Genomic DNA, 25,307 nt, shown 5'->3' with positions numbered 1-25,307 from the left:
TGCTTCTGCTTCTTTTTAGTAGAACCGAATCATTCTGAATGTCTTCGATATAGTATATGTCTTCTAATTCCAGGTTGGAAAACCCTCTTTCTATGATGGTTTCTAAATGATGGTGTGCTCCACATTACCTTTGAAACTTCCTCATATATTTCATCAGCCTTTTATATTTAATCTCACTGATTTATGCACACGTCGTGGTCTAATGACCCACATGTCTCTGATGGGTAGGCCACTAATGCCAGTGACACATTAACCTCTTAACCTCTCTTTAAAAATAACCATGATACTCGGACAAATAGAATGGAGAAGTCAGGCAGCAATACAACAGTAGCATTGTGATATCGCATGCTACTGCAGTGTATGTCCAAACTGGGTAAAATGAAGAACAAATGAGCATACCAAAGAGTGAATAGCAGTTAGATCGATTATATTGCAAAATCATCTTGCCACAGTTTGCTGGTCAGCAAATTTGCGAGCCTGTTCTAGCAGCATTATCTGTATTATAAAAATGTAATTGGGGGGAAGATCGCAATTCCATTCACTCAGTTCTTGAAAGCTGTTACACAGGTTGGGGGCCCTATCCTGGAACGTATTGAGAGTTCCTTCCAACGAGGAAATTGCCTTCCAAAACACCGCTGAAGACAATGGGAGTGGGGGGCTGAGTGCACAGGGCAGAACCGTTCATCACCTTGGAGAAGGCACTTTGTGCGGCTCGCACTGGCCATCCTTGCAGTGGAATAAAGCCATCATTTTACAAAGCAGTAGGAGGCATACCCAGCAATTTTTCAGAGAAAAAAAAAAAAAGAATAAATTACTTTTTCTAAGTATTAGTTTTAGAAGAAAAACAAGTCTTTCTAACAAATTGTAAACTTTGTATTGTATGTGTTTACTTTGTTCTACTTTGAAAACACCATATCCCTCAAGATAAAAGAAAATGTGCTGCTGTCGTGCCGAATCAAGCCACACTGAAACTGTATTATACCAGCATATACTTATGCATAGGATGGGCAGGCATTCTCCTGTCATGCAACCAAATCAGGAAAAAGCCCTAAAAAGAAGCTTATCCTGTGCACATTACAGGGTATTTTGCTGCCTGCATCTCATGCAGAGTGGATCTGCACAGCAACCGGCGGAAGGAGGACGGACGGAGAGCCTGTCCCGGGTCAGGGCTCTGGGCTGTACACACGGGCAGGGTGACACCGAAGAAACAGCCCGGGTGAGCACGGTAGGGGCTTTCTTCCCGGCCGGTTCTTCCCCGCTCCCTGTCCGCGGCAACACCGGTCCGGCGCTGCGGGGGGACAGGACCGGCTGCCGACAGCCCCCGGGGCGGCCGGCGTGCACCTGCCGCACCTCGGCGGGGGGGGCAGAGAGGAACAAAAGCCGAGAGGCGGCGACGAACTCTTTCCTTTGGGCGGGGAGCCGGTGGAGAGGGGGCTCCCCCCGAGCCCACCGTCCCTGGAGAGGAGCACCTCCCCGCCGGCCGGGGCGCCGGCCCGCAGCACCCGCACCCGGGGCCGGGGCCGCTCCTTTGTTTTCCTTGCCGGGAGGAGCAGGGGGCCGCGCTGAGCCCTCCACGTGCACGCGTGTTCTGCCCGCGCGGGTGTGCGCGGAGCCGGCAGGGCGTTCGTTACCTGAGCAGTTGATGCCTTTCCCTTTGCCGCCTCCCTGGCACTCGGAGCCGGGCAGCGGGTGGGAGGCGCGGCCGGCGGGCAGCGAGGAGAGGGCGAGTACCAGGAGGGCCGAGGTGTAGCACAGCGCCAAGGGGGGTCCCGCCCGCAGGAGCGGTCGGGCGGCGGCCGGGCTCTCTCCCAGCATGGCGAGAGGCTGCCGAGGAGCAACGCCGGCGGCAGCGGGATGGCGACGGCAGGCCCGCAGCATCAACCGGAGCCCGCGGCACCGCCCGGGCGGGACCGTCCTTTCTCCGCCGCGCCGGAGCACACCTTCAGCATCCCCGCCGCGGCGGCCGCACAGACTCGCCGCTGCCGCCTCCTGCTCCACCGCTGCCCGGCCGCAGGCAGGGCTGGCCCCGGGGGTGCGGTGCAGCGCGGCTACTGAGCCCGGCGGAGCGGAGGAGAGCTCCGCGCCTATCCGCCGGCGGGGGCCGCCTCGCCCCAGCCGCGCTCCTTTGTGCGCGGCGCCCGGCAGCGCCGCCGCTCCGCCTGCAACAAAGGGAGCGGAGCCGAGGCGGCCGCTGCTGCTGCTGCCGCCGCCGCCGCGGAGGAGGAGGAGGAGGAAGAGGAGGGAGAGGAGGGGGAGGAAGCACACGTGATGGCAGCCCCCTCCCCCGGGACCGGAGGGGAGGTGAGGGGTTTCTTCTCGCTCGGCGGGCAGGGCGAGCGGCGACGGCCGCCCCACTGGGAACGGTGGAGGGGCAGGACCCGGGCGCAGCGGGGGGCCGGGCCGGTGGTGGGTACCGCCGCCGAAGGGCTTGCGGGGATAGTACTGATGGGTGCATGAAAGCCGAGAGGGTCCCGAGGGGCGGCGAGGAAGGCGGACCCCTGGCAAGGCGTTCGTCATCCCGGGAGGTGGTTTGTTATTCACTAATAAGCCGGCGTGAGTGGGGATGGGGAAGAAAGCAAAGAGAGCATCTCTGCGGCTGATTAATTGTAACGGTTGTGTTTAATATTTACTGAACAGCACGTATGGCGGGAGCATTTGTATCGATCCAAGTAAATAAACATGTTTACAGTGAAGGTAACGACTTCTGTAACACTGTGCTTTTACTGTCTAAGGGTTTTTCCAGCCTCTGACATGGGAATGCTTCAGAGGGTCAGAAGCACTGCAAGGGTAAAGAGCGCCAGGCACACCGTACCTTGTATTGCTGTTGTTGTGTGGCTGAAAGCTTTGTGTGAATTGACAGCACTGTTACCATTTCCACACAGGGAAACCACAGGACAATGCTTTATATTCAACAAGACTTTCTCCTGCTTCAGACATTTCATACAAGTTTTTTTAATCCACTGTACAAACTGTACTGCCCATCTGCTTGGTCTCTCTGCTGCTGCATGTCACCAGCTTGCTGTAGGGTATAGCTCTTGTGCGAAGAGACCTTTGAGCAGTTCATTAAGCTGAGCAGTCAAGAATAAGGCCATAAATCCCACAGTAGTCTTTGGGTTAGGCACAGTGGTCAGACACATAAAGTCAGATCATTGTCTTTTTTAATACAGTGATGAAGAGACAAGTCCTGTAATACTGTGACTGAGAGAGCAATTTCCTTTTGGCATAGGGGGTTTTACGCTGACTGCCTCTGCCAAGCAAACATTCATATCATAGAACCACAGAACGGTTTGGGTTGGAAGGCATCTTAAGGTGCATCTTAAGGCCATCTTGTTCCAACCCCCTCACACAGGCAGAGACACCTTCTATTAGACCAGGTTGCTCAAAGCCCCATCAACCTGGCCCTGAACACTGCCAAGGATAGGGCAGCCGCAGCTTCCCTGGGCAACCTGTGCCAGTGCCTCACCACCCTCACAGTAAAGAATTGCTTACTTATACCTAATCTAAATCTACCCTTTTTCAGTTTAAAGCCATTACCCCTTGTCACATCACTAGTTCTTCTGTCATTACCTGCTCCTTTTGCTAGCACCAGTGCTAGACATCGGAAAAGTTCTGCTCATCCATAAAGCGAAACACATTAGCCTGCATGGAGCCTGTTCTGCTATAACTGGGCTGCTGAGGTACATTGGCAAGGATGTTTCAAGCTTGCTAGATCTGCATACAGCAATCTGGTCGGCTTAAGCTGATAAACCTTTCAGATCTTTAGGCCACAGGACAGGAACAGATCCTGTGTTTTGAAGGTAGTACTTTGCTGTTGTAGGAGCAAATACTCCATATAACCCTTTCCATAAACACAACTATATCCATCTTACGCTAATTATGCTATTTTCCTGCACTTCTTGATGGAGGGCTGGAACTGCCCTCACCTTTACATTAGAAACCTCCTTTTAATGCCCAGCCTGAACACATTCGAGACCAGTTCATACCCACTTGTCCTTTTGCCATACGGTGTTTCAGTTAGGCATTGTACTTTTCCTTGCATTTAAATCTACAATGGATTTATAGGCAGTAGTCATAGCCACTCTCAACTTATCTAGCCTATCAGAAAGTTTTGCTAGTCTCCTCCTGTAACAGAGCCTCTGTAACTCAGATTTTACTGCACTAGATACAATTTGAATTCAGCTTTTTTTAGCATAGCTGATATGCAATGTGCAAGTTTTTCACGAAGTATTGCCAGTCTTTGCAATGCAGGTAGTCTCTCCTGATTTCTTCCAAAACTGTCTCGTCTCATGCAGCTAATTTGCTTTTTATATCACCAAATTTCACTGATGGCTCAAGGTCATGCTGTGAGTGACTGATACAGGCAACTACTTCTTGTTTGTCTGCCATTTACAGTCCATAATAGAAATGCTTTTTATAAATGCCTAAGTGCGCACCTTATCTTTTCTATTATTGAGTTTTGCCTCATTTCTGTTATTCCAGTCCTCAAGATTATGTAGTCATCTCTGTAGAATATTTTCTGAGCCTCCTTTCTATTGACAGTTCTGCCCAGTTCTTTGTGCCCGGAGAGCTCCCACCTTCTCAATATTGAAAATATTTGCCAATTCAAACTATTGCTCCCAGAACAAGCTTGAAGAATCAGTGACAGTACTTCTCCCAGTTTAAACATTCCCCTTCCAGGGCACTGAATAGGCAGCTGCAGTGAGTTCCCAACTGAACTTGCAGCTTCGTCTCAGTTCCCTGTGTCTTTCAGCTTAACTAGGCAATCTGTATGAAAGCTTTTAAGAAGTTCAGATAAATTGTAAGCAAACCTCAGGGGTTCTGGCTTTGAGGGGGTTTGGTTTCTGTTGTTGTAATTTTTTGACCTCCTGGGATGGATGTGATGCCCTTTTTTATAGCTAGAAGAGCAATGTCTGGGTTGTGCTATCTGTCTGGATGCATCTCCAGCTAGTCTTAAGTGAGTGATACAGTCATGCTTGATTGGCAAATTCACACTATGCCAGCTGGGTATTCATTCTTATTCTGTTCTTTGATACATGTATTAAAAAAAAACCCTAAACACTTTCCTGCCAGCTCAAGAAGCAGAAGAACTCCACAAGAATTTGAACAAGCTGCTTCTGCAACACAAATTGTTACAGGAGGAGGGAAAGCCACACCAATGAAATGGCAGATCTGGTATGTCTCTGTCACATTTGGTACCTTCCATCTTTGGCAAGTCGATGTGTCTTTATTGTAATTATACAATAATTTCACTTCTGCTCACCCCCAACTGCTCTCCTGTGAAAGCAGGAAGCTCTAAAGACTGATGAAAATTGTCATCCTTGGTGAGCTCCTGAACACCAACAGCAGCTTTTCAGTCCACTGCTGGTGCAGACAAAAATTCTGCCTTCCCTTATTTTTATCCAGTAATTGTAGGAAGGAAAATGCACAACTAAAGGGAAGCAGGGAATATGCAAGAGCAGAGAGGAGCTGGCAGACCAGTGAGAGCAATTTAATTTACCGGAGATCTGGATACAATGCAGATATGCTTAACTGTGAAAACACTGCTTTATTTTATCTTAAGAGAAGAAAATGGAGAACAGAGATCTATTGATTGAAGTGAATTGAGTGAAGCCATTAAATTGTTCTTTAGAGCCCCTGCACCCCTATGTATCAGGCAGTGGAATCCTGCCCTTGCCAGGTATTTTGCCAGAGTATTGTGCTTATTAATCTCAACTTTAATTCTTACCCAGAAAATGTTTCCAAGTCCTGTAGATGTGAAGAAGACATCAAAAATATTAAGAGGATAAACTGGAACAGTGCTCACATGAAAAAAAAAAAGAACACAGAAAGGCTGAGGCTGGAAGGGAATCTGGACATCACCTGGTCCAGCCCCCCTGATCAAGCAGGGCCAACCAGAGCAGGCTGCACAGGACTATTCCCAGCTTTGGAATATCTCCGAGGTGGGAGACTCCGAAACCTCTCAGGGAGACCTGTGCCAGTACCCAGTCATCCTCATGGCAAAAAAGTGTTCCCTGATGGTCAGGAGGAACCCCTGTGTTTCAGTTTGTGCCCATTGCCTCTGATGCCAAACCAAAGATGTTGTCTAACCAAATGCAGAATCAGCCTCAATGAAACACCAAAACACAGGAGTTCTCTCATATAAACTATTTCACTAATGTTACTTTATCAAAAATACTCAGTTTATCCAATTGTTGAACTCATTTGTCTGTCCCAGTTTTTTTTCTACTCATCTTCTGTGCCCAGATTCTCAACTGACGCATACCTAAACCTGCCACCTTCATAATTTCCAACTTGGATAACACAAACAAGGATCCCACCATATTCTGATAATACAAAGGGAGTGCGTGCAAAATCAAAACAGTCAAGAAAGGACCAGGTGGTATTGGCTATGTCATTTTATTTTCACTTATAGTTCATTAGCTATTAAATATTTAATTAAATGACATTAAAATTCTTTTTTCAGCTCCACATAATTTTGTCTGTGTTATTCCTGAATGCTTCAGCAATCAAATGCATGGCCCAGGGTTTAGAGTGAGGTCACTGTGTAGGACATGAGAGCCTATCCAATAAGTCCCGCACAGATTTATCTTCCACACTCACCACCTGCCATGCAGACATAATTTTGGAGAAGTTTTCTTGCCTGGAAGGCTCTTTGCTGAAGAGAAAGAATGTTTAGCGCAGTACTCTCTTGCTTCTTTCAATTCAGGGCTAACTATGTGGCACCAGTCTCAGATCAGTACTTGCCCTCTGTTAAAGTTTCACACGTCCAGAAGCTTGATCAAGTGATTCAAGTGTTGAAGACCTCTCAAAGCTAGGAAAAAACCTCACTATTTAGGCCAAACTGAATTTGCTGGCACAACAATACAGACAGAGTGAAGGCAAGAGCTCAGGAAAGCCAAGCTTGAAGCTACTGCTCCGAGGAGGTAGGAAATAGAAGTTTCGTGACTGCTTGTGCCCTCTCCCCACCAGTATAACTCGATCATGGCTCTGAGGCAGGCAACACAAGCAGTGGGGCAGTGGCCATTTTACTGACCTGCTAGAGCCCTGCTGCCCTGTGCAGCAGTGTCCTTTTCCAGCACATAAAGCTGTCCCAGTGCCTCACCAGTTTTTGAGGCAGCAACACATTCAGGCTAGTTGTTCTTGAGAAGCCGAGATCTCTTTCCCATGTTTTGCTGTGCCTCTGTTTTGCATCTTACACTTCACTCCTGTAGTTCTTCTCTTTGTTTCCCTGTTTTGCTCGTCACCTCTCATTTTTCAGATGTTTACCTACATTTTGTTTTCTTCTCTGATTTTCTGCTTTTCACTCACCATGGTGCCAGATCTGTTTCTCTTGCAGTTGCTTTGCCTCTCATTTCCCAGAATATCTCTGTTCAGTCAAAAGGCACAAAAGCCCATTTAGGTCAATAAGATGATATTTAAGAACCAGATAGAGATACCTTTCTTCTCATTACAATTTCAGTACCTTTCTCAATAACTTTCTTTCCTGTTACAATGTCCCCTTAAAGCAAGAAGTGTCACTGAGCCCATTTTGCTGCTGAAAAAACTGGGGCACCAAAAGATCTACTTTTTTTTTTTTTTTTCATCAAGAGCCACAGGATACAAAGGAATCTGTAACCATTGCAAACCTAAATCCTTACCTTTCAAAACCCAGTTTCAAACATACACTTCCCCAGCGCCTTTTGGTTCCTCCCAACACTAACACCTTCTGTGGACTTCTGTCTGAGGGTGGTGGCAGGTGTGAGCTATAAAACATTCTCAGGGCCAGCACAAATATGCTTGCCCATGTCACTTGTTCTCACTCATCCATTCCCATCTTTCTCCTTTCTTGGCTTATATAATAAAATACAAGCTGTCATTTAGCACCTTCACATAATTAGGTCTTTTAATCTTTTCTCATTAATCAACTCTTCAGCACATTAATCTGTTTGGTTACCCTTTTCTCAGTTTATTCTGATTTGTTGACATCTTTCTCTTACTCAAATACTGCCAGTCTCCAACTGCTGATTCGTAAAAGTGACTCCAGATCCTGATGAATGCTTTTGTCACTTATTGACCAGACTACTTAAATGCTTGTTAGTGTGGACCCCAGTGAATCATTGACTGCAGCTAGTTTACAGCATAGTATGCGTCTAGGTGTACCAGGAAGGTCACACCTTACTCAGTTTTTCCACTGCATCCATAACACAATGCCGAGTTATCAATACTGCTTTCAGCTTTTGGCATCCTCAAAAGCAAATAGTATATTTCACTGAACTTGAGCTGCATTGCTTCAACAGCTTTCTATATTCTTAATCAGGTGGGTATTCAGTTTGCTTTAAGTGTCATCTTCCATTAATAAATAGTGTTATGGCTCTTGCCAGTTATGCTGTTTGCTTGGAGAATACCTCTCCCATTGTCATCTGCAATTCTTAATCAAAATGTAAAAACAAATTAAAGTACGTCATGTTTTATGCTGCAGTTAATTGTCCCCAGTGGCTGGTTTTAATAGTACATTATAAAGTAAAATATTCTCAAACATTTTTGTCAAGGGACTCTGTCATTTCATTTTTATTTTGTTTTAATTTTTGCAGCAGAGCCACACAAGTGGATGCAGCATACAGTCTGTCAGCCCACTAAAGACGTACAGAAAGGGACTATTACTTCCCTGTGCTGTGACAGTGTGTAATTCAGAGCTGCATAAGCTTTTCCTTATTGCTATATTGCATTGCATTTCCCAGTCTAATTTTCTTCAGCCTTCTGCTGTTCTCATACTCTAGCTTTGCATAACTTTTCAAAGTTTATTAACCATTTCCATCATGCCGTACATTGATTTCTATCATTAGAGTTAGCCTTCTCAAGCATAGCCATATGTGTTATGAATAGCTATATTTCTCATGCTTGTATCATTACTAATCTGTCTAAACTGCATTTTATTAGTTATTGTAATGTTTACACAAATGCGACAGCTTACATTGTCCTTGATCCATGCTATATATAATGCTTATAAGCACAAAAGCAATTACGTTATCATTATGTTAATACGTAACTATATACTTAGCAAAAAGAAATAACTGTCAAGAAGGAGAAACAGAAAATGTGTGGGTTTTTAACATGCACAGTGATTGTGGCATGTAAGATAAGAATTAGGCAAGGTGCCAACTCTAACCTAATGCACGTTCAGGTTAATGAGAGATTAAGGGTCTAGAATAATGGCATTCTTAAATTATAATATATTCTTATCTTGTTTCTCCACAAAAATTCAGAAAGAACTTCCAAATCTCATGGAAGCTCAGTGTGTGTCCATTAACATAGTAATATGGTTTTTCATTGGAGCACATCTCTAAGTATTTGCAAACCATGACTTACAAATAGGAGGTTTATTGGATTTCCAGAACCTTGTGAAATCTCCTTTGGTAGATAATAAAGCCAAATGAATACATTTCCATAGGAACTTGTCTAATGTGATTACATTTGTGTCCAGAAATATGAGACTATTAGGGATTTAGACTGTCTGGAGCATCAGCTATCTTGCTTCGTGTGTTTCTCTCAACCTGCTGGAAGTTTTCAAGATAAGAACATGACCCATTCGTGAGCTGTCACACCATCTGACAAATGGCAGTGAGGGTGCACCTGGAAATATGACACTTTTGGCCAATGGTGACTTTGTAGTGAATTAGGATGATTTTGCAACGGCTTGCCCATCTTTTTTTAAAGAAAGCTAGCTGTACCAAGCATTTCCTATCAATCACTTACACAACTGTAATAAAGGTCTGAATTCAGCTTCAATCTTTTTGACAGAGTGATTTAATAAGTAGTCCCTTAACATCAATAGTGAAATTTCTGCTTGGAAATGTAGGAGATGAATATAACTTTTTGCAGATAGAACAGGTCTCTTGATTTACTGTAATCACATGATTTGTTTGTATGCGTTCGTGTTTCCCGTCCTAGCTTCCTCTCAAGAAATGTTATGCCTCTTCCCCTAGATGGATATATTGTGATGACCATTAATTTGCTCAAAACCCACCTGTTTCTGACAGATTAAATGTACTTTCTGCTTCAAGACTGGGCTCCTTCCGCAGGATACTCCCATGACAGTTCTGCTGGGTTGAGGTGACCAGGAGCTGCTCTCCAGGCTTCCCTGGCCATCAGCAGGCTGCCTGGCTTTCCTTCTTCAGGCTTGGGCACAGATGACTCTGTTACAGGGATGAAACCTCATCACCAAGCTGCCTAAATATCTGTCAATGCCCTGTCATCTCATAACATATCTCAGCTATATATCAACTGGAGTTGGAGAGGCTACATTTCCCTTTTCTGAGGCATGTGGCTGATGTGTAAACACAACATACAGTATTTGCATATGCTCTTGAAACAGCATTGCTCTGTGTTTAACAGTGTTGGGTTCTTTTATAGAAGATTCAGGCAGCGTTAGAGCGTAGATTCAGCAGGTATTGGAGTATAGTATTAATTACACACAGTGGAACTTTTATCTGTATCACAGGGTGCTTCTAAGCTCGTAAGGTTCACATAAGGCCTCCTCCGTGCCCCAAGATATGTATTTTGTGTCAGGAAGTGGCACTAATTGCTTGTAAGTAGGGAACAAGCTAAATTGGCTGAAGTATATCAATCAATATGAAAGCACTGGCTAAAACTATTAAGAGAGATGCACTACATCTTACATGAAGAGAAATGATTGTGCAGCCCCAAGAGATGCAATGAAATATTACTCCTATTTGATTATTTCCTCCCTGCCTGAAAGACATGGTGTTGAGGATACCAATGTGAGTCACAGTTAACTTTCAGAATATCATTAATCCCTTTGTTCTTCATCAAGTCATGCATGCTATTGATGCTTGAGATGATGAAAGGAGTATTACTTCACAAGACCCTGAACTTGTTACACTTCTTGCTTTTACAAAGGGCTAAATAGAATTGCATCAGAACCACAAAACCTGTAGATTGCTCCAAAAAGACATATTTTTACCAAAGCACTTTCTATGCCTAGTAGCATAATCTGTAGTGGACTTATTGTTGACACAGCTCTGGATATTTATATTCCTTCTGAAACAGCACGACACGATTCTGAATGTCGTGCAGAGCTTGACAATAGGATTGCTACTGAAGGAAAGAGAACTGGTTCTGAACTGTGCTCTGAATTTCAATATGCACACAACTTTCACGTGATGGCTGAGGGGAAACGAGAAATGACTTGCTTTTGTTAGTTCAGTTGAATTCTAGGGAGCATTTTTTTCATCTTTTATTGATTAGTGCCCAGTATCGCCCAGATAACTCATTCTTAAAAGAATGTTTAAGTGAATTTGTAGTCATGATGGTAGCATGCAGTCTGGTTTTAAGGCTCCATTCTTGGAATAAGAAATGTTTCCATTTATTCAGTATAATTCAGCAGGAAGTTATATCACAGTTTTTAATTCTATTTTTATTTCTGTCACTTGAGGTGTTTGGAATGTGCAACATATATGTTACTTAGGTACATTACTTTGAAATGTATTTTAGTACACAGGCAAGCATGTTTTCCAGATGGATATATTAGACACATTGGTTCCAGTACCCCAGATATGCATCCGGCTTGCACCACTGTGGGTAAGATGTTATTGCTTGAAATGGCTTCCTGTACATACTGTCTTTTCATGTTATACCCACTTTTAGCAAGAATCTATCCCTGGGAACAAATGGTGGAAGGGCTGTTAAAGTCTCCTTATGCTGTACAATATCACAGTTCCTCCAGCATAACTGCTGCTGGGATGAGCTCAGAGCCAAATACGGTCAGTGTAACTGAGGAGAAAATGTTTAAGCTGCTCTCACGCTAAGAACCAAGGTGCTTAGAGTCTGCCCTCCAGAATGCATATGCGCTCTTGCATAGCTTCAGCACACGAGGCTCCCAGCCCACCAGAAGGTTTTTTTAATCCCGGTCTCCACTTCCTTTTCTAGGACAAGATCCATATGTTGAGGTCGTGCTGCTCACGCACTCATGAATATGAAGAGGACAAGTTTGCTACTAAGAGAACCAAAAAGGACAAATCAGTGAGTATGTCTCAGAGACGGATTTGGTGGTGTTCTCCTTTCACTGTGCACCACTAGGCAGGATCAAAATCCAACTTCTGTTTGCCTTCTGGGAACCCGCATTATCCAGAGCTGTCAAAGCCACATCCTTTCTGCCTTTCCGAAAACCCTCTCTGCAAGGCAGATGGTGGGCCAGGAAGGAAAAGGAAACCTCATCTGCCATGCAGGCCTTTGTTTTTGGAGTTGGGAAGAGTCTGAAAGCTCCTCAGTGGGTATAACTTGACAGACCTCCCCACTATGCTGAGACACTGGCCAGGGCAAGGCTGGCACGGCGAGAAGCACTGTAGCTGGCGCTTACTACAGCCCAGTTCTGACAAATCAGGAGAGAAACAGATGTGTCACGTCCCTGATTTATTTTAGTTTACTACTGAAATGAAAGACACTGAATTGAAATGAAAGATGCTGAACTGTGAGGAACATTGTAGTCATAGTAATGATGAACAGCACAAGTGCAGGTGAGCATGTATTTTATTAGAAAACTATTGCTGTACATGTTCGTTATTTGCTGACTGACTCCTGTAAGCAATAAACACTCTTCTAAAATATCACTGTCTTGGTGGCAGGCTTTTTCTACGTTATTTTAAGCTGAAAAGGCTTAAATCTGAAGAATCTCACCTCCGTCAGCACTTATGCGGACTTAGCTTTATGTTTTTCAAAAAGATGATCAGGAGAAACATCTGTTTCCTTTAAGTATTTATATGCTGAGTTGAAAAGCAGCTTACAAGTACCTATAATACATAGCTAACAAGCCCATCTAATTCTATCTAATTCTATCATATGCACTTGGACGTTTAAGAAGAAAACAATATGGCTGATTTGCTTCCGTTGTTCTAAAGACTATTGTGAGAGAAACGGGAAAAGTCTCCTATTAATTTACGCTACCTGGGGGAATGATATTGTGAGATGTCTTCACAGGAACTAGAAGTAAGATAAATATTTAATAAACTCTTGTTGTTCACAAAGTTCTTATTTTTATGGCTAGACAAATGAGCATAAATTTCTAACATGTGTCCTGGTTTTGGCTGGAACATTTAATTTCTATCTAGTAGCTGGTGCATGCTATGATTTGTATTTAGTATGAAAATAAAGTTGATAACACACTGATGTTTTATTTGTTGATGAGTAAGGCCTACTCTAAGTGAAGGGCAATTCAATTTCCCATACTCTGCCAGTGAGGAGGGGCACGGGAAGCTGGCAGGAAGCAGAGACAGGACACCAGACCCAAACTGGCCAAAAGGGTGTTCCAAACCACAGCACGTCATGCCCAGTGCATAAACTGGGGGGAGCTGGCTAGGATGCATTGATCGCTGCTCAGGTCAGGCTGAGTATCAGGCAGCGTGTGGTAAGCAATTGCGTTGCGCATCACTTGTGTTTTTCCTCTGTTTTTTTCCTTTCTCTCTCTCTTCCACTCCTTTTTATTACTTTATTAATATTATCATTATTGTTGTTGTTGTTGTTATTGTTATATTGTACTTTATTTTAGTCACCAAACTGTTATCTCAACCTGCAGGTTTTACTTTTTCTGATTCTCCTCACCATCCCAACAGAGGCGGTCTGGGGGAGTGAGCAAGTGGCTGCATGGTATTTAGTTGCCAGCTGGGGTTAAACTGCAACATGTTTAAAAGGCACTTTTCCACTAGGGAAGAGAAAATAATCCAGCAGGACAACAGCATGATGTTGCTATTTCAAATGTTTTATTACCAGTTTGAGGTATCTGACTAATGACATATAGCGAGAGCTTTGTTAGGGAATAGAACATCATTTTAATATTACAAATAATGTATTAGACAAAGAAATGTAATATGAAATTAAGAGAAATGTAATATGAAGGTATAAATATAAGTACTTATTTTGTATATGCTCTAACATATATTTACAAATCTATTGACTCATGTCATAGTTTAAACCAGCTGGCAACTAAGTAGCAGAGAGACACTGGCTCACCTCCCACTGCCTCTGGTGGGATGAGGAAGAGAATCAGATAAAGGTAAAACCCATGAGTTGAGGTGACAACAGTTTCATAATTGAAATAAAATATAATAATAATAACTGTAATGAAAAGTTACACAACAAAGGAGAGAGAGAGAGGAATAAAAGCCTATAAACACAAGCAATGCACAATACAATTGTTCACCACACGCTGACTGATACCAAGCCTGACAGGAGCAGTGATCAGTGGCTCCTGGCCAGCTTCCCACAGTTTATATACTGGGCATGACGTGCTGTAGTATGGAATACCCCTTTGGCTAGTTTGGGTCAGGGGTCCTGTCTCCGCTTCCTCCCGGCTTCCTGTGCCCCTCCTCACTGTCAGCGCATGAGACAGAAGTCCTTGATCAGGGTAAGTGCTACTGAACAACAACCAAAACATCAGTGTGTTACCAGCATTGTTCTCAAGACTAAAGCCAAAACACTGCACTGCAGCAGCTACTAGGAAGAAAATTAACACTATCTCAGCTAAAGTAAGGACAATTCGTAAGATAGAAAAGGCCAGTCTTGTCTAGAAATATCCTGGTGCTCCAAAGAGCCCAGCAGGTAAGCAGTTTCCAAATCTGGGCTTTCTGGAAAACCTGTCTGCCTATTTTCATATCTAAATGTCAATAGCTTACTGAACTCTACTGAAAAATCCAGTGCTTAGAGTCTGCTTCAGTTATGTTTAAAATAAAAGCGGTGACAAAGACTGTTCTAACTAGCAGAGAAATACAACTTCTGTTGCAGCATCTTCCCACCACCTTTCAATTGGTCCTAATTTGGGTACACTAATTTATTCTGGGTAGTAACGTTCCAATTATGCTTTCAGCACAGCAGCATTTTCTTTTGAAGTGAATCAGCAAGCTCAGTTGTGTTATTCTAAACTCTGCATGCTAAGGCAAGAAGTGGTGATACCTTCATCTCAAAAAAACAGCATTTCTCTGTTATAAAATGTCTTGCAGCAATATTTTAAGTAACTGTGTGGTTTCTTCATGGTTTACTATTTGGCACCAGGGTTGTCCTTGAGTCAAAAAGCCAGGAACTTTTTTGCTGGGTGTATGAAAACCAGAAAAGGGCAAGTTAACAACTTCCAGGCCCTGCCACTTCCAAGTGTGATTTGTTTCGTCTGACCTGAAAAACAGGCATAACCTCTTAAAATGCCAAAAAAACCCATGCCTATGCTGCTCCAACATTTCAAGATAGCATTGCGTATGGAGGAGGAAGAAACGCCGATCAACCAGCCACTCTTCTGTCCCTTCAGATCACCAGAATACCCCTTGGTTGATGGGGGATGTGCCCTGAGCTTTCTGTGCACAATGTACCTGATCACAGAGCACACAGCAGTGCACACGCTTTCCTAAAGGTACATCTGTAGTTGGAAGGATTAAAACTTGGCAATGAATTTGCCAGTGTGTACAGAGAGCAGATCTGTAGAGCAGTTGGTTCTGAGGACCAACCTCAGAATCTGTACCTGCAATACACATTTGAGGATGTCCCCCTTCAGCCAGGTTAAAGTTGGTCCAATGAGCTGCACGCATACTGGCATCTCGATTGCACCTTCTAGTTTAGTTTCATGAGAAAGGAACCAAATTTGTGCGTTCAGGGACCCCGCTGTAGTGTGAATCAAAACACGATCATTAAGGAGGACTGGGAAATGCACTCTGGGGCTGCACTACTGATCTGGACTCAAGGTAGATAAAATCAAAAGACAGTAAGTGGCTGTGTTTTCTGTGTTTGAAAGGTATAATTTCTCTCCAGGGAGTTTTACTGTGTTCTTGTCTGCAGGAGTGTGCTTCCAGGAGGAAGATGATGAAAATCCAATGCTGGGTAAAGAACTGTGGCTCTGGTGCGTTGCTGTGGTTCCTCAGGTGAACTGAAGTGCTTGGGAAGTGTCAAGGAGAAACGAAGAGAAGTCTAACCCATTGATATTTACAAATATTACACCTTAAATTATATCAGTCTGAATGTTTGCTTTACTTATTATTTGTTAGTAATACAGGGTATGAACTCACAGAAAGCAAATGGGAGACTTCTGAGCTTTGCTCTGTTTCTAAGGCAATGGCAGGAAAGGGATGGTGTGCTGCTATGTGTTTACAGAACACTGTTAACTCCTGCACCCTTACTGATCACCTTATAATGTTGAATTGTGTATCATACTTGTATCTTTTATCTTTTAAAGAGTTGTTCTATAAGGTCTAATTACGACATTTCCATGGAAGCCAAAGCCCAGCTGACCGAAGTGCAAATATGTGGCTGCTGTGGCCCAATCATCCTTTGATTTTGAACTACCTAGCCCAACGTCCCTCAAGCCAAGACCCAGCCCCGAGAAGATCACACAGGCACATCCCTGTCAGAAACGAATAGCGACTAGAGAGCTAACATTTATCAGTCACCATGAAAAGTGTACCTGAAATAGAAGTTCCCTTTTACTTGAAGCAAAAGGTTTCACAGCCCAATGAAACACCTCACTAATGACTGCAGCTAATATTGTGAGCTGCTATTTATGCAAGGTACTAATAACTAGTCAGACTACAAAATACATGTATGCTTGAAAGATCTGCTCATACAGGGACTGGATGACAGAAAACCAGACACACACCCCCTTCGTAACATTTATTTTTCCATTTGCCTGTATAGGATTGTTCCTTTCTTTAACTTTCCCTCTTTCCCTCCCTCTGCCCTTGAATTTTTTCCGCTGTTGGGTTCAAATGCTGAAGTCTATTTATTAATAATCTTATCATGGCACTTTGGGACAGAGGCATGGCCTTTCATTCAAGCACTTGGAAAACAACATGAAAACACTTCAAGCAGAAATCAATCTCCTGTTTTTACTGCTTTTAGGGTGGTCTTGGCCTTTCAGGGTTTTAGCAGAGCGCTGCCTGCAACTGCCACACAGTTTAGCAGTTCTCCCTTCATGATGGCAGTATCACATCTGAGCTGGTTTTAACCTGTGCTTAACTTTTTGGGCGGTACATTACCACACAAATAAAAAGATCTGAGCTCTGTTTTAACAAAATACCTACGGGATGACAAAATCCTGCCGGTGCTCAGGATGATCCATCTTTTCCCCGACATATTAACTGTTCTCAGACGTATGCCAGGCTATAATACGAATGTAAATGTTTCTCTGGTACCAGCTTCTGAAAGAGCTTTTGAAGGTTGACTTTTCTGAGCAGATTTGAACTTTATTAGGTGTTTATATAGGAGCTGCATAAGTTATTTAATACCTGTGTTAAGGTAACTTGAATTTCACTTATCAGCTTCAGGTAATTTTAAGTTTTACTTACTGCTCGAAGGATACTTGGGCTATAATGTGCAAGTTAAAAACACAGCAAGACTAATAAATAATAAGTATTATTATTATGCTGAAAGGAGTGCAAGGGAGGAGGTGCTCCAGGTGCCTGAGCAGAGACTCCTCTACAGCCCCTGCAGAAGACCATGCTGAAGCAGTCCACCCTGCAGCTCCGAGTACACCACACGACAGCAGGTGAATGCTTCCTGTAAGAGCTGTGACCCATGGAGAGCCCACACAGGAGCAGGTGTATCCTGAAGGACTGTAGCCCATGAAGGGACTCAGGCTGGAGCAGGGGAACAGCTTGAGGAGGAAGGAATGGTGGAGAGGAGCTGTTACGGACTGACCGCAGCCCCCATTCTCCATCTTCTACACCACTCAGGGTTGGGGTGGGGTATAGGAGTTGGGGGTGAAGGAGCAAAGTTGACCCTGGAAAGAAGGGGAAGGCATTTTAGCTTTTGCCTTTGTTTGCCACCATTAAAAGCTATTTTAATTTGCAATTAAACTACTCTTCCCCAAGTTTTCTGTTTTGCATGTGAGGATAACCGGTATGTGATCTCCCTGTCCTTATTTCAACAGATCAGCTATTTCAATCTATTTCCCCCCATCCTCTTGAGGAGGGGAAGCAAGAAAGCTGCTGTCTGGGTGACTAGAAACCTGCCAAGGTCCACCCACACAAGCAGCAAGCATCCCAGTCCAAATAGAAGGGGGCAATCAGAAAAGTTCTAGGAAGCTGAGAGCTAAATCATGTACTGTCAGAAAGCTGATGACTTCTGAGTTCATGGGAGTTTGATGTTGCCTTGAGCCTATGACTGGAAATAGAGACACTCTGTATAATCCAGCCTCTGATAGCTGCAGAGCACATGATGTATTTTAAGGTGAAATAGAGAATATTTTTAAGTCTACCAGCTGAAGCTCAGTTGAAAGGTTTAGTGCTAGTTATAATAAGCATTTTGAAAAGTCTTGGGGGAAACACTTTCAAAAGCCTTTGGCAGGATGTTTCCATTCCTCTATGACAGAAGGGCTCAGTAGTGTTTGACAAGCTGTTTGTGACTTAGTACAAAATTCAGGAGCAATCCCTGCGCCTGGACTGCATGGACATGACTGGCAGCTGGGCAGAGCTGGAGCAGAGGTTGCTCAGTAAATCCTCAGCAGCATGAGGAAGCAGGCCAGGAAGCATCAGACCCTCCAGGATACCAAGCCGCATACCAAGCCCACCACTATTCCTCAACAGGTATCTCGGAAGCCACTTCTGTTTGTAAACTGCATTTTCTGCACCTCACCATTCCCAAGTAAGCAGTATATGTCCTGCAATTGCTGCCCTTGTTCCAAGGCCTCAGAAGATTCAGACTCAGACTTTAATTACTGCATACACAAAATGTGTTTGCATTTGTTTGCTTACTTGACAGCGTTGCAGCCATGCTGGAAACCTCGCTTTTACATCGGCTGGATACTTCTGAATCCTCAATGCTGACTCAGAAAAATTGCAGTTCTTGCGCATGAGTCATCATCAATTTCACCATTTTAGATCAAAGAAAACAAAATCATCTGGATTTTGTGGCTTCTGTGGCTTACAGAGTTACCATAAATCTGAAGTCAGTTTGTGCACATACTGAAAGAAAATTGTATGGGTTTCTGAGGATTCTAGGTCATATGAAGTGCAATTTTTCTATAGCTGTTTCCATCTTTATATTTCAAAAGCTGATATTTGTGTCTACTTAGATTGGTATGCCTTTTCTTCACTTATATATGAAATGTCAGTTGTCTCTGCTTTCAGTGGAAACAAAGTTATGAAAATTTCTGCGGAGTGACACATACGACATTGTACGAAGAATCTCCTTCTCGTCTTGTCTAAAACTATCCGCTAATCTGAAAATAAGACACATATTGTACCTTCTTAACTGAAACATAGCTACACAAACGCATTCTATATTCAGGGAGGTAATCAAGTGCTCCTAGCTACATGCAATATTGTACATATTTTGAAGCTACAGCTTACAGTCAGAGACACTATCCATCTTAACAGATGAGAAAGTAGTCCGAAATCATAAAAAGTGTGAGAATGTTATTGATATCTGAGGTTAAACTTTGATCACAGCCAATTGTTTCACAATGACAGTGGTCTTCTCACATATTTCCTAAATAAAATCCTGTTAGGCAAGCAAGAACTAGAACAGAAAATAAACTCCCTCATGTTTCGATTCTATACCAGTATCCATTGTTGGTGCCACAATGTAACATTAGAATGAATTGTTCTTTAATGGATTTCATTGGAGAGAGAACTGTCATAAACACTTCCAGGTTTGGGTTGGGTTTTTTTGTTGTTGTTGTTGTTTTTTAGGGGGTGGTGGGTTGGTTGGTTTTTTTTTTTCTATTTACTTTGCATGAAATTCAGAATTTAAATACAGGAAATTTCATTGCATAGGTACACAAGTTGTTACTGACTGCCACTTAAGCTGCCTAAATCAAAACCCTAGCTTCCCCAGGCTCAGCTGGTAATTAGCACCAGAATTACACTTAAGCATACAGCTACACTGGTAATTTAGATCAATCCTGCAAACCATTTCACATGCTGTTAAGCTGTTTCTTTTCTGTGTCACTCCTTAGTTGTAATACACATAATTCTTCAGATTGCTGGACCAGAAAATTGTTTTAGTTTCTGCGAATTGTTCTAGTTTCTCCTTTCGACCCTGTCCCTGGTAAATGGGCAGAGGAGAGGAAGCAGGGTGCAAAGATTAAGTGTGATACCTGATAGTACCAGTTTACCAGTCATGTTGCACGTGATTATTTGGCTTCAAAACAGAGAAAGCTGTGTGGACACATGAAGAAAAAAACTTATCATGGTGACTGCCCAGGGGCATGTTCCTACCCTGGAGTAAATGTGATACGCCTTTATGAAGAGGCAAACCGTCTCCTGTTTAACATGAGGAAATAATGTGAACCAGGGTCACTGTCATGGAGCAGTTCATGCATAATAATTTCTTATCCTTCAGCAAGTTATTTCTGGATCTGCAGTTCCACCCCCCCACCACCCCACCCCCCCCCCCCCCCCCCGTACAGTAGCTGCTGATTCCCACAGATAGCGGGAACACCTCGTGTGGCAACTGGGTCCATCCTTACACCAGCACTTCTGTATGAGGCTATGAGGCAAAAGGCTTGAGGTGAATAGGGCAGGCTTTCTGTTTGCTGGCAAGTGGGAAGAAGATGGAACGGCTAAAGACACTTGAGTTTTCTCTGTGTAAAATGGAAGAGAAGGCCAAGAAGGCAGAAGTAGGCAGTAGATCATAAATCATAAAGGACCCTTGGTGCTTGGAAATGGTGGTGGTACCATGCAATTGGAAAACAGGGTTTGGAGGCTGGACAGCAGAGAAGTAAGGACTGGTATGGCTTGTGGAAGTCAGAGGGATTGGAAAGGGATAAGAGAGCTTCAGAGTTGGGATCAGAGCAGATGGTGTAACAGTGGGGTGTTTTCAAACACTTATGTAGAGGACTAACCAGCTGGACATAAAAGTAACTCAAAATCAGTCTGGCGTTCTCTACACACATTGCTTTTAGAAAACAGATCTTACATCTCTGCACAAAAATGGAGCAATGCAGACCTGTCCTGGTATGTGGAACACCAGTTGAAGGGGTCAGAATCCTCCATGCACTCTCCCATGCAGTGCAGCTGCCCAGCCTTGCTGCAGACTGCTCTGGAATGGGACCTTGCTCCCTTTTGTCTGTCTTTCTCACAGTTTTAACACTGCACAGATCACCTATCTACCAGGCCAAGGAGAATGTTCTCTTTGTGGAAAATGAGTTACATGCTGTCAGACAGAGGAGGGCACTGGTTTTCCAGCTCTCTTTTGTTGACTATAAAATCTATGGCATTTCCCCAGGTTTTGAATAAAAGAGAATGCACAACACCCTGCTTTTACAGCTCTCTGAAATAAAAGCCTGTTCTACACTTTTTTGTTTGTTACAGAAAGTGTTCAGGCACTTCAAATTAAGGTTAAAATGTTTGGGGTCAATGAAACCCCAAGTCCCTGCAGTCCAGTGTTAGGTTGGCTAAATGCTAACAATGGTGCTACTCAAGGGATTTCACTGTTCCCTATGAGCTAGATGAAGTGACTTTGAGTTTAGGCTTTTGAGCATCCTGATCTTAGATACCCCTATCTCTTCAAGGAAAGAAAACACGTTATGTGGAAGAGAGGATTTTGCAAATTTTTCTGGCCGACAATTAGGCATGTTAGTTCCCTAAGGAGCATCAGCAAGTAGTGTTCAACAGAGGGATGCCCTTAACCTGACAGTCCATGTAGATGCTAGACACCAAAGCCCCAAGTCTTCAGATAAGACTGGCTCTATTGCAGGCCAGGTGACTTTCAGACTTCATAACTGCTGTTGTATGAAAAATAGCCCCAAATATTTCAGATTTATAGACAATAATATTAGTACTTTAAAGAAGGAGAATCTTCACAATGAAAATGTCACTATTAACATTTTGAAAGAAAAAGAATTATGCACTTGAGAGAACTGAGTAGCCAGTAATAATGGCTTTATTAAAACTCTCAGCATGCTGAACTCACAGCTTAAGAAATGAGATTCCTGCCAGTGTTTAGAGACGTTGGAATTTTTTTATTAATACAAAAAATATTTTGTCTCCATATTAAATGATTAAAGAGGAAACCGGGCAGCCAGTGTAATGAAACTGCTAAGACAACTGTAAAACTCTTCAAGGAACAAATGCAGCCACTCTTTCACTGCTTGTTCTTCTACTGATGGCAAATGGGAGCTCCAAAGATCCTCAAAGAAAAAAAGAACACTTTTTTTTAACCTTAACTTATATGGAAATCCACAGTCTCATGCAATGACGTAGACTTTGCAGTTTGAGATCTAACACCAGATGCCTCATTTAGGACAAGACTGAATCTAATCTCTCAAAAGATGCCAGTTACACAGTGCACATATTTCCATATACTTTCAAACGCACAGCCCTTTTGAAGCCTCCTTTTGTCTTTAAAAGTATAGCCAGACCTTACGCATTTCCTGCCCAAGAATATTCTACATGAACATTTAAAAGTGCTGCATCTTGCTTTTCATTTCATACAATATGACAGTAAATGTAACAACCTGCTTTGGAGGCAATGGGAAGGTGCATGTCTGTGCAGTGGTGAGAACTTTCTGACAGCATGGCTGAGCTTTCATTTGCAACTAGCTTTACACAATTCCCATTTCTCTAAGATGTATGTGCATGGCATAGCAGTATAATAAATCTAACGTAGGCAAGCACAAAAGTACAATGTGTTTTCTCTTAACTATACTATTAATCATTACAGTCTCTGTTACATTGATAATGCAAAATAAAGTTCATTTTTTGAAGATTATCACCAGCCAACATATTCTTACAGATTTTTCTTTGCTAAACCTCCATACTTACAGGCTACATGTTTTAAAAAAGGGCCAAGGACTATTCTTTGGCCATGTAAGGTCAAATGACACAGCACGATCTGTCTCCAGATGACTCTCTCTACTCTCCTCAGACAGAATGGCTTTATCTGCACCACCCTGGGATGATACAGCACTGGTGAGGACCTTGAATACCGCACTCTGTTTTGCCTCCCCTCCTGGAAAGACATTGAGGTGCTGGAGCAGATCCAGAGAAGGGCAAAGAAGCTGGTGAAGGGTCTGGAACACAAGTGTGATTAGGAACGGCTGATGTAACTGGGAGTGTATAGTCTGTAGAAGAGAAGGCTTGGGGGGACCTTATCACTCTCTGCAACTACCTGAAAGGAGGCTGTAGTGAGGTAGTGGTCAGTCTCTTCTTTCAAGTAATAAGTGAAGGACAAGAGGTAACAGCCTCAGGCTGTGCCAGGGGAGGTTTAGGTTGGATATTAGGAAAAAATTCTTCACCAAAAGGGTTGTCAAGCATTGGAGCAGGCTGTCCGGGGAAGTGGTCACCATCCTTCGAAGTATTTAAGAGATATGCAGATGTGTTGCATCCCAACTAGAAGGAAGTGCAGCAGGAGGGCCAGGAGACTTCCTTGGATGGATAAGGAGCTGCTGAGGAAACTTCGAAGGAAAAGAGAGGATTATAAAAGGTGGAAGCAAGGACAGGCAGCCTGGGAAGAATACAGGGATGTTGTCCGGGAAGCTAGGGGCCAGGTTAGGAAGGCTAAGGCCCAGTTAGAATTAAACTTGGCTAGGGATGTGAAAGATAGCAGGAAGGGATTCTATGGGTATGTAGCGAATAAAAAACAGACTAAGGACAATGTAGTCCCCCTCCAGAAGCTATTGGGAGAACTGGCTACACAGGATTTGGAGAAGGCTGAGGTTCTGAATGACTTCTTTGCCTCAGTCTTCACTGCAAAGGCTCTGACCACACCAACCAAGTCTTGGAAGGCAGACGCAGTGACTGTGAGAATGAAGACCTTGGGCCCACTGTAGGAGAGGATCTGGTTCGAGACCATCTTAAAAACCTGAATGTACACAAGTCCACGGGACCTGATGGAATCCATCCACGGGTCCTGAAGGAGCTGGCGAATGAAGTTGCTAAGCCACTGGCCATCGTATTTGAAAAATCATGGCAGTCAGGTGAAGCTCCTGACAACTGGAAAAAGGGAAATATAACCCCCATTTTCAAGAAGGGGAAAATGGATGACCAGGGAACTACAGACCAGTCAGTCTCACCTCTGTGCCTGGCAAAATCTTGGAGCACATTCTGCTGGAAGGCATGCTAAGGCACATGAAAAACAACAAGGTGTTTGGTGACAGCCAGCATGGCTTCACTAAGGGAAATTCCTGCCTGACCAATTTGGTGGCCTTCTATGATGGGGCTGCGGAACTGATGGACAGGGGTAGAGCAGTTGATGTCATCTACCTGGACTTGTGCAAAGCGTTCGACACTGTCCCACACAACATCCTTCTCTCTAAATTGGAGAGATATCAATTTGATGGATGGACCACTCGGTGGATAAAGAACTGGCTGGATGGTGGCACACAAAGAGTTGTGGTCAATGGCTGGATGTCTGGCTGCAGACCAGTAACGAGTGGTGTCCCTCAGGGATCGGTGCTGGGACCGGTCTTGTTCAACATCTTTGTCGGTGACATGGACAGTGGGATTGAGTGCGCCCTCAGCAAGTTTGCCAATGACACCAAGCTGTGTGGTCCGGTTGATGAGCTGGAGGGAAGGGATGCCATCCAGAGGGACCTTGACACGCTTGTGAGGTGGGCTGATGCCAACCTTATGAAGTTCAGCCATGACAAGTGCAAGGTCCTACACCTGGGTCAGAGCAATCCCAGGCTGGGCATAGAAGAGATTCAGGGCGGCCCTGCAGAGAAGGACTTGGGGGTGCTGGTCGATGAGAAAATGAACATGAACCAGCAGTGTGCGCTTGCAGCCCAGAAAGCCAACCGTATCCTGGGCTGCATCAAAAGCAGCGTGACCAGCAGGTCGAAGGAGGTGATCCTGCCCCTCTACTCTGCTCTTGTGAGACCTCACCTGGAGTATTGTGTGCAGTTCTGGTGTCCTCAACATAAAAAGGACATGGAACTGCTGGAACAAGTGCAGAGGAGGGCCACGAGGATGATCAGGGGACTGGAGCACCTCCCATATGAAGACAGGCTGAGAAAGTTGGGGCTGTTCAGCCTGGAGAAGAGAAAGCTGCGTGGGGACCTCAGAGCAGCCTTCCAGTACCTGAAGGCGGCCTATAGGGATGCTGGGGAGGGAATCTTCATTAAGGGACTGTAGTGACAGGACAAGGGGTAACGGGCTCATACTTAAACAGGGGAAGTTTAGATTGGCTGTAAGGAAGAAATTCTTTCCTGTTAGGGTGGTGAGACACTGGAATCGGTTGCCCAGGGAGGTTGTGAATGCTCCATCCCTGGCAGTGTTCAAGGCCAGGTTGGATGAAGCCTTGTGTGGGATGGTTTAGTGTGAGGTGTCCCTGCCCATGGCAGGGGGGTTGGAACTAGATGATCTTGAGGTCCTTTCCAACCCTAACTATTCTATGAT

At 43.9% G+C, this 25,307-nt stretch overlaps 1 protein-coding gene and 1 long non-coding RNA gene across 2 annotated transcripts in view; one reads left to right on the top strand and one right to left on the bottom strand.

The window, feature by feature from the left end:
* TMEFF1 (transmembrane protein with EGF like and two follistatin like domains 1) overlaps window positions 1-1,908 on the bottom strand; it is a 119,669-nt gene extending 117,761 nt beyond the window's left edge. The window contains exon 1 of the mRNA XM_065669325.1: window positions 1,632-1,908. Within this exon, the coding sequence (XP_065525397.1) occupies window positions 1,632-1,878 (247 nt within the window). The 5' untranslated portion in view covers window positions 1,879-1,908. The remainder of the gene's footprint in view (window positions 1-1,631) is intronic.
* A 4,870-nt stretch (window positions 1,909-6,778) lies between these two features.
* On the top strand, window positions 6,779-16,091 carry LOC136009314 (uncharacterized). Its single transcript, XR_010610493.1, has 3 exons — window positions 6,779-6,923; window positions 11,926-12,018; window positions 15,811-16,091. It is a non-coding gene; the product is annotated as an uncharacterized LOC136009314 (long non-coding RNA).
* Window positions 16,092-25,307: the final 9,216 nt, after the last annotated feature.

The sequence above is a fragment of the Lathamus discolor genome, chromosome 2 (genome assembly GCF_037157495.1).
Source record: "Lathamus discolor isolate bLatDis1 chromosome 2, bLatDis1.hap1, whole genome shotgun sequence".
Taxonomy (NCBI): Eukaryota; Metazoa; Chordata; class Aves; order Psittaciformes; family Psittacidae; genus Lathamus; species Lathamus discolor.
This window is presented reverse-complemented; position numbering and strand designations above follow the sequence as displayed.